Below are 10,028 nucleotides of genomic sequence, written 5' to 3'. Positions count from 1 at the left end.
CACACACACACACACACACACACACACACACACACACACACACACACACACACACACACACACACACACAACCTGACCTTCACAAATAAAGACAGAGAGCTCCCTGCATTAGCTGTACAATAACTATCAGCATCATGGTCCACTCGTCTGGCATCTCACTAAATGGTTTACACTTTGAAAGCTACTCATTTCAAATTACAAAATAAAACCCTGAACTATATCAAATGGTCAAAAAACAAAAAAATAAGTAGATCCTCTGGAAGGGTTCTTCTTTAAAGAAAAAAAACCTGTCCAGAGGACCTATTTAATCGTTTCTTTTTTATTTTTCTACCTGGATTAGATGCATCAGGACACATCAAATGGTGCAGTTATGAAGAGGTCGTTCTTTTTTATTAGTAGTATTTTAAGGACACATTAACCATCAATATGAGAAAAGAAGTGTGCAAATTTTGTCTCTTATTATATAATTTTATGACATAGCAATCAGTACCTTTAACTGATCATTTAAGCCACATGGCAACATGAAATCAGCTTTTCTAGCAAGAAGCAAAAAATAAATAAAATAAAAAAAAAGCTTTACAAAATGCAAGCTCTGCAGCCTCCCTGCAGTCTAACACTATTAGCACATTAGACGAGAGCTTAAATTCAGTCAGCAGACATTGGATCAACCAGTACCTTAAGTAGCAGACAGAGGTAATTCCCTGGAGAGAGAGAGAGAGAGAGAGAGAGAGAGAGAGAGAGAGAGTGTTTCGCACTAATGGAATCCCACATGAAACCACAGGCCCTGGGGTGTTGGTGGAACTGGGTGGATTATCAACCACCTTAAGGCAGCTCTAAATCCCTTCCAGCCTTGACACACGTTTAATAAAATGTCATTACAACCACTACATGCATAAACACAGTAAAAAAAAAAGTTTCAAATAATTTACAAAAATGATTTTATGTGACGTGTTCAGGTAGGAGGATGTGTTTATTGAAACTTAGTGGACAATGAATGAATGATGAAACAAAACTTGTACACAGAGGCGGAGCTATAGGGGTGGCCAGGCTGGGGTATGTCATGGAGACTGCTCTTATACCATCACACAAAGTTTCAGCTCTGTATTTCTAAAAAAATGACTGAGTTGTAGCCATTTGAAATTAGCTTCAGTATTGGATTTTGCATTTGATATCAGATTTTGTAAAATATTGTTTCTTGGCTACAACTACGTTAATGTTCAGCTGGATAAAAAAAGTAAAAACAATCCCAGTGTGGTCCTTCCAGCCTGATCAAAGTGCTTGTTTGTTGCATTTCTCCTCTGGGATAAAAGCTGCTTTGACCAGAAAGGAGATTAACGCTCAGCTAAATGTATAAATTAAAACTTCTTATTTTTATCTGTGCATAGATTAATGCTGCTATCTGACCTCACTTTCATTAAAAACAGTAAGTGTGTGCACTTAAAACAGCAGGGATCCAATATTCTCCCATTACACGACTGGACTCGCAGACATGTGACGTCCAAAACATTAATTTTTACGCCTCTTTGTCCTCTCAGATTTAGCTTTATGTTGCTCCTTCCTTAACTCTGGTCATTTTTGTTTTACTAAACAGAAAGGAAAATCCAGAGGGACACACACACACAAACAGGTGACCTTTAAGGGGGAGGGGAGGTCATTTGATGTAATCTTTCTGTTAGCAAATCCACGGACTCAGCTGCTCGGGGAATACACGCACAGAGCCTGTGACCGGGGCTCGTCCAGCAGCAGAGACTGTGAAAGACAGACGAGGACAAATATCCCATCAGCCTCCACAAGGACCAAGACACTTTAGGCCTGGGAATAAAAATCAATCCAAGGTTCAGCTGAAGTTAACAGGATGTTTCATGTAGTCTTACAGGAACAGATTTTCTTTTGCATTTGAAGCAAAATTCTTACATCCGTGTTGCCACCAGAGTCTAAAGTGGAAAAAAACATTTTTAAATTATGTCTTACATATCTTCCATTTTGTACATTTCACACTGCATTAAGATGTAACGCTTCTTGAAACATATAGAAAATAAATAGTTACAAGGAAAGATAAAAAAAAATGTGCACAACAAAATGCTTTATTCCAAAAGTTTACGATTTACTTAAGATAATTGTAACGAAGGGAATAAAACTTACTTTGGCACTCACAAAACAAGGAGAAATTTTTGTTYTTGTGCAATTAAACACAATAAATTCACATTCCAACTCCTATGAGAAATGACACAAGTGCATCWACCATAATTGCTCATGTGAGACATAATAGGATGAAAAGTCTACCCGGAAGCCAAAGTATTTGTATCCTTGCACTGCCCCCTAGTGCCTGGATAAAACTGATGCATTTATATTTAATGTACTTTTTAGATTTCACTTTGTGAATAGCAAAACAGTCCTTTYAAACAATATTATTGACTATTTGCAATAAAAGTATTTTTATTAATTCCATTTCACAAGAAATAATGTGAAAACTGTAAAATCTTACGGGGACATTATCCCACCCCTGGTCACGCCAATGTCAATTAAGTGTTCTAGTTCATGGGAAAACCAATAATCATGATGCAAAATCATTACATCTAACAGCAACACCCTGGCATCGCAAAACATGTCACCAAAAAAAATAGTTTTTTTTTTTCTGAATCCCAAAGCTAAACCGAATTAACCATAAAAAAATATACAACATAGAATATTTGGTGTTCTGAAACAAAAGCCTGCATGTGTGAAAATCCATGAGTTTGTAGTTTGCTGAACGTGACCAAGATGCTGACTGACGAGAAACATGAGCGCTCTTCAATGAAACAATCAAAACTATTTGATATGTGATTATTTTTTATTATTTCTGCAAAATAAAACAGCTGAACGAGCATCCTCCAAGAGTGACGACTCCTTGTTGTCTCAAAACTGTACACAAAGAAATCTAACAGCATTCTTCATAAAACTTTGTTATTCTGTGGATTTAAATCATAAAAATGCACTGACTGAGAGCATGTCTGACTGAAAACACAACAAATGGAAGATAACGTAATGACTTTTTTTTGCATATCCATATCAAGCCTTTTAAAGAGTGAACTAAAACTCAACAATCACTCAGAACTGGGAAATAAAGTCAGTATAAGTAAAATTACATCACTGAATGTAAAACTTGGATTGTGGTTATATTTCCATGGCTGCCTGTCATCGATTTAAAAACKAACAAAATGCTTTAAGTGTGCTGAAATTAGTTTCTTTTCCTAGATTTGTTCTGCCCGAAATTTTTTTAATTTAAATAGCGTTTGGGCCTATATCAGGCTCGGGCTGATCGTCGATGTAGTAGGGATCTCCTTGGTGCACTCTGTGGTTGTGGACCCTCAGGTTCCCCCTGTGGGCAAATCTCTTCCCACACTCGGCGCAAACGAAGGGCCTCTTCCCCATGTGAACATCCCGTTGGTGGGCCCTTAAGTTGCCGCTGCGAGCGAAGCGCTTGCCACACTGAGCGCAGCCGAACGGCCTCTCCCCGGTGTGCGTGCGAGTGTGCACGGTCAGCTCCGACGGCGTGAGGAAGCTCTTGTCGCAAAACTGACAGGGATGCAGCCGGACCCCCGTGTGCCGCAAAAGGTGCCTGCGCTGGTGSGAGGGGTAGGTGAAACACTTGGAGCAGTACGGGCAGGAGTAAGGGCGTGCGTTGCCTCCGCCGGGAGCCGGAGGSGGGAGGAGAGTGTTTAACTGCCGCACGGCGAGCGACGGGGAGGTCAACTGAGGTCGCAGAGGGTCTCTGCTGACAAAGTTYGTAATCCGCCGCGCGTGATGGTTGGGACTTCTCACAACCCTGTCGACTCTCGTTGGCCACGCAGTTTCACCTGACGAGGCTTGGGGGTGGTCTGGACGAGCRCCCCTCGGCCCCATGCCCTGACTCGGCTCTGCGTCCCGGTTCTCAGACTCCTGGTTCAGGAAAGAGAACGAGCGATCGTCACCATCGTCGCTGGTTTTGTCTGCGCCGTAACCAGGCGGGAAGCATGAAGGGTCGACGCCAGTGCCGCTGCCAGCTGGAGCAGAGCGGTCCGTACCATCAGCCTGCAGGTTCTCTAGACCCGGCACGTTACCTCGAGCGGTGTCCAGTCCCGGTAACCACTCTCCTGGCTGATGTTGGTTTGGATCAGTCCGAGGAGAACAACGCCCGCTTTGAGAGATGGAGACAAAAGGAGCGGAGGCTTGATCTTGGAGGGAGCGAGAGTCTGCACTGTGACTGCTTTGATTCCAATTAGATACTGTAGAACAATTAAAAGGAAAATAAATATTTTTACACTTTTATCATGCAGGTTAGATCTTACTGCATCAAATATCAAGCTCAGGTTTGTTTGACTGCTTTACTTTTGGTCTTAGTTTGTGTAGCAGAAGGACCATCATTCTGCCTGTCGTCTCCGGTGGTAAGGTTTTCATCTGTGGCTTGGATTGTGACAGACACAGATCCAGAATGCTGCAAATAAATAATAATACATCAACAAAAAAAAAGTCTGTAAGACTTTAAATAGGTAGCAGTGAACGCAAAAGTAGTCTGTTCAGAAATCCTGACAACGKAATTGTTCTAAATTATTAGAAAACGGCCGTGTTGTGGAGCGGCAGAAAAAGGATCTGACCTCATGTTTTACAGGAGCTCCATCCTGCCCCAGAACCTCCTGTTTCAGCATGCTCAGTACTTCCTCCGAGYCCGGGTCAGTAGGTTCATTCTTTCCCACATTTGGTCCTGCTTGAAAGAATAAAAAGAATGAGAAGATCGGTGTGATCGACGTTCGTCAGGTTACTCACAAAGTAAAACGACTGAAGCAAAATTYAACACTGTATTTTTCTCTATATAAATATTAGTAGGGCAGCACATCAAACATTTATCATTATCGCAGTATAAGTGAGCGCAATATCAATATTGCAAAGGACCATAATAAATCAAAGGTGTTTATATTTCATATTGTTAGCAAAGAATATATTTAGTCAACCCAGCAGACCATCACCAGCCTCGATGCCCACATCCGGTTTAGAAAACCGTGATGTGTAATTATTATAATAATGTGTAACAATAATTTGCATGTCAGGTTTTTTGTAATAATRTGCAACCCAATCCAAAATCAATAGAGGATTGCAATATGTGTATGTTTAACTTTATATGACTAATAAGCTTTATCTTCCTTTTAACAAAGACAGTAATTATTATATAATGAACACAATACAATGAAAACACAAACCAAAGGAACCAAATCCTTACATTGCCTTTACATTTGCAGGTATAACTTTCCCCTAAGTATGCCCTTCAAATATTTACATTGCAGTGTTTTTTTAAGTGTGGTTAAATATTTAAATACTTTTATAAAACCGTACCTAGGTGTGCTGTCCGTGGAGTTCAGAAACACAAACTTGTACCTGTTCCTGTCTGTTGCCTCGTGTTGCCTTCCCTGCCTCCTGGCGACACACGTCCCTCCTCGCTGCCTGCGCCCTTCAGCCTCCGCTCCCGTTTCTCCAGCTCGCACCGGAGGACGGAGATCTCCTCGGTTTTCTGCACCAGCTCCGCCTGCTGATCGCACAGGCTGCTCTCGAAGATCTTGGCGATCTCGCAGACAGCTGCAGCCAGCAGAGAGTCCATGACGGTGGCCAGCTGAGCGTGGAAAGCACTCCTGACAGATTCCATGTTCCTTTGTTTGTTTAAAACAGCATCAAAGTCTCACTGTTGTCGTTGCAACGGGGCTCCAGAGGAAGTCAATTGATTTTTAAACCCTGCTGCGATGCTACATTTCTGACAAGTTTTCAGCAGCCACCTATCAATATCATCGCTCTAAAACTGATCACGCTAAGCTAACCTGTCATATTCGGGATGCTAACGCGGTGCTACTTGAGGCGAACTGTATTAAGAGCATAAATGGTTGATTTCTAGCGAATTTAAATGAAAAMTCGTTCACAAAACGTGAGTTATTGTTCTGCTCTACTCACGTTCCCTCGGAACAAGATGTAAACAAAGACCCAACGAAGCGTAAAGCTAGCGTATTTCGGCTAACACTGACGCTAAATGTGTAAATGTCAGAGAAGTAGATGGAAAAAAAGAAATATTAATGTGCCGATTGGAAAGGTAGGGTGATAAAAATCTTAAATGACTAAACATTAAAGAGTGAATCAATCTTTAACTGCAAAAAACAAATGGGGTATCTCTTGCTAGCAGGTGGGCACCTGTGGTGGGATGAGAAGACAATCTCGCGATAACGTGCCTGAGCACGGCTGCTTGTGATGTAGCAGTCTGTTTAAAATTTACAGCTAACTATTCGGAGTCAACTCTGTTAGCAAAATATCTAATTATATCTACTGGACAAATTTAATTGAAAATTTCAGAAAATAGTTCTTATTCTCAAACTTAAAACATTTAGAGTCAACCTAATTCAAGATGGCTGCCACAGCTAATGGACACAAAACATAAAAATGCCAAGAACTCAGATTTTAGAGCAAAATTCTGACGTGGCAGAATCTTACCCAACACATGCTCCGAGCATGTTGTACACATATGTACACCATGCATCTAGAGGAGTTGTTTTTCTGTAGCACAGTGTCCTGAAAGGTGCTTTATAAATAAAATGCTTTATTATTATTATGAGATTGACTATAGCAACTTTCTAGGTTTGACCAAGATGACAGTGACGTCATTATTTCTCAAAATAAAATTATTAAAAGTGGGCGATATTCAAAAGTTTAAGGCCTTTAACATAATTTAATATTCACAACAAAAAGCACAATACATTAGACAAAATGGGAAATACTTATATTTAATGCAATATTTCAATAAGGCAGCACAAATAATCAGAATGAAAAAAAAAGTAAAAAAAAAAACCTGCAACACCATTTTGCTCTGGAATAAAGTAAATAATAGTATGAATAGGATTAAAAGTAGTAAAATCAATTAAATGCACTTTCACAAACACACTGTGGGGTGGGTGGTGGTAACAAAACCCCAATAAGTTAAAAATCAGTAAGCATGCAATGATAAAACATAAAAGCATGTACAGCACTTGTAAACATACTAATTTTTCAACTTCTGTGTTGCTGGCAACAGTTTGTATAATTTTTTTTAACATACTAAATACAATAAAAAATGGTATGCGAAAATAAAAAAAAAAATACAGGGAATTCATTTGCACTTGTGTCTTTGGTTCAAATGAATTATAAAATACATTTGCCCACTTAAAAAAAGTTTTTATGCAAACAGAAGAAATGTTCACATCATACAGGATTTAAAAAGTAATWTTAAAAATGTAAGTACAATAACAAAAACAATTGTTTGTCCAACATTTGCAGTGAATGACAGATGACAAAAWAACACTGCATGATTTGGACTAATGTGTGTGAAAAACACTGATTTAGTCGAAAAATACACATGTTGTGATAAAAAGCAAACTCTAGACAAATAATTGTGAGCAAAACGTTACTTTCAGACCAAACAAAAACAAGTACATTAATTTTATGTACAAAATACTACAAGCAACAAATATCCAGTCAGTAGTCAAGTTGTCACTGTTGGACTCAGAACACTGCTGYGCCGTAATGGAAACAAAGGAATTCTGTAAAACTCTACTGATATCACATAAGATTCACATCAACGTGATGACGCACCTTGACTTAACTGGTACTGTAAAAACAAATCCTGAGGATTCAATACATCACTATTGTTTGACGGCACTCAGTTGATCTGAAAGTAAATGCGCCGACCCGGCTCGGAGACCGGACTCACTCCAACATCACTGCACTAAAATGACATCTAGTTGATTTGCTGGTTTTACTAAACTATTTGTAAAGATGGGTAAATAAAAAAATTAATTTAGAGATTTAAAGGAGACCTATTATGTTCCTGTCTGTCTGTTTCCCTCCTCTAAATGTCTTTTCTTCTCCTCCTCCTGGTTGGAGACAGTAGTAATGCATTTTGGTCCGGTCGTGAAGGAGGAGGGTTAAGAAAAGAGTATCGGGTCTATTTTTTTATGATATTTAATAAAGATTAACAGCACGACTCACCTTGCACACCAGTCAACTCAACTCCGCTACAAAAACTATTTCCCTCTGGCTTTTCACAATAGAACCATGCTAAAGTCTCCATGTGTCTCCATGTTTCCATATTAACATCGCGTGTTTAATCTAACCATGCACGTCACTGAAGAGGTGTTTACTACATTCAGCGATGGCAAAAACGGGATGTTTTTTTTAACGTCAGTCAATATAAGCAGCGGAATTGGCACCTGCCGMTGCAACAAACTGCTCAACAATAACATTAGCATGCTAACGCACAGAGCGGTGCTGCGAGGAAAAGTGTCCCCCRAGAAACAGTTCACTGGCCGGCTGCGACTGTCCTGGGAAGAAGTGGGCGGAGTCTCTGCATGGGGTGGGCGGAGTGCGACTTGTGACATCACAGGTCGCGGGATTTGAAAACTTGACATTAATATACATGAAAAAATACATTTACTTTGAGTAAATATAACCCTGGATGCATTTTTTTGGTCCTAGTACTGATTTTTTAAGAAGTACGTACCCAAAGATGAGTAAAAAAAACTTTAAAAAGTGAGTTTTGCATAATAGGTCCCCTTTGAGTATATTTTTATGACTTCACCTCACATATAAAACAAAACACAAAGAACTTTATCTCGAGGCTAAATGTTGACTTCCAGTGGGACCAATGTCCACAAACATGTAGCTGAATTACACGTTGCATCAGTCCATTCCCTTTCCTGAGACATATTCTAGGACTGTGTTCTGCTTTAGGACAGTTCCCTTTGAAGTTTGGACAGATATAAAGATGTTGTGTTTGTTTACACTGGACAGTCATGGAGGCTGGAAACTAAACTTTAAAATGCATGACCTCCCTCAAGTATCGAGCCTCTCTCTCCTACGGAAGTTTATTCATTTGAAGAAGATTTTGTGTTTTCTTGATTCATATCTTTACTGGGCTTCTCAGTTATCTTCAGTATATTCTAAAGGCTTCATCCATCCAAGCTCTCCATGTGTCTCAATGGAATTTGTGCAGCCTTTTGTGTAATTTCTGGTGAATGTTTCACTGTTGACAGAAAGCTCCATGCTCTCCTCCTTCACTGTGAATTTTAAGGGCTCAGTTGTGCTTTTCTTGTCAGCGTAGATTGTTGAAGGTTTCATGGCTTCCTTTGCCATGCGATTTTTAAATTTTACACATGACGTAATATGACAACGCAGAGTATAAACATCTTTGAGGACCTTTTTGCAGCCTTTGCATGTCCTGTGGAAACGAGAGTGAATATTTCGACCGGATCTTGTATCAAACAGCTTTTTGCAAAAGATACAGGAGAATTTCTTGTTGCCGCTCTTTTCTGCATTCTGTTGTCCGGCAGRCGAGGACCCATGTTTTGCTTTCAGCTTCTTTTGCTGCTTTGACACATTTTTCATCGGTGTATTCATTGACGTGTTCTCTACCCTGTTTCTTTTACTAAGATGTTTTATGTTTATATCACAATCTTCATGTTTGATGTTGTGGAGCAGGATTTTCATATTTTTGATATGGAATTTCCTTTGGTTCACAACAGGTTTTGACTGTGCGTTTAACACACAAGCTGTAGAGAAAGAAAAAACACAATACGTGAGTCAAACTGAATATGGAGATGGTAAACGAGACAATTGGACACATGTACAGCAGAGCAGGGTATAGATAAATTTTTCTATCAAATGAGCTAAGTACAATCAACCTATATCTGCCTTTTTTAACAGACTGTAGTTGGGAACACTGGGGACCCAACTTAAGTTTAAAAAGGAAATAAATAAATTAATAAATTAACCCAGAAAATAAATCAGAAACATTTTTTGACTTTAGCTATAACAGACCTTCTCAAACTGGGGTCTACAAGGGGTCCATTTTCATGGGGGTCCACAAAAAATTTCAATAAATTGTTAATTTGGATTTTATTTAGAAAAGTGAATATGTACAGTGGTTTGCAAAAGTATTCATACCCCTTGAACTTTTCCATATTTTGTCACATTACAACCACAAACATAAATATATTTCACTGGAA

General features: G+C 39.3%; 2 protein-coding genes across 3 annotated transcripts; both read right to left on the bottom strand.

Moving 5' to 3' along the window:
• Nucleotides 1–2,809: 2,809 nt before the first annotated feature.
• Nucleotides 2,810–6,329, bottom strand: LOC106516586 (zinc finger protein 648). Of its 2 annotated transcripts, none has more exons than XM_014007019.1 (4): nucleotides 5,389–6,329; nucleotides 4,614–4,723; nucleotides 4,348–4,453; nucleotides 2,810–4,244 (listed from the first exon to the last, which is right to left on the bottom strand). In XM_014007019.1, exons 1-4 carry the CDS (start codon nucleotides 5,651–5,653, stop codon nucleotides 3,262–3,264), a joined length of 1,464 nt encoding a protein of 487 aa, XP_013862473.1. In that variant the 5' UTR covers nucleotides 5,654–6,329; the 3' UTR covers nucleotides 2,810–3,261. The 2 variants fall into 2 exon arrangements, with proteins under 2 accessions (XP_013862473.1, XP_013862482.1); XM_014007028.1 differs by having other exon boundaries at nucleotides 4,614–4,720; nucleotides 5,389–6,328.
• Nucleotides 6,330–7,970: 1,641 nt separating this feature from the next.
• On the bottom strand, nucleotides 7,971–9,572 carry LOC106516600 (uncharacterized; the record flags this gene model as incomplete). The annotated part of the gene is given in 1 exon segment (XM_014007040.1): nucleotides 7,971–9,572. A coding segment is annotated over 1 exon segment (629 nt), but the record flags the coding sequence as incomplete, so codon positions are not given.
• Nucleotides 9,573–10,028: the final 456 nt, after the last annotated feature.

Source organism: Austrofundulus limnaeus, unplaced genomic scaffold, assembly GCF_001266775.1.
Source record: "Austrofundulus limnaeus strain Quisiro unplaced genomic scaffold, Austrofundulus_limnaeus-1.0 Scaffold1, whole genome shotgun sequence".
NCBI classification, from domain to species: domain Eukaryota; kingdom Metazoa; phylum Chordata; class Actinopteri; order Cyprinodontiformes; family Rivulidae; genus Austrofundulus; species Austrofundulus limnaeus.
Note: the sequence above shows the minus strand (reverse complement) of the source record. Positions and strands in the feature narration are given on the sequence as shown.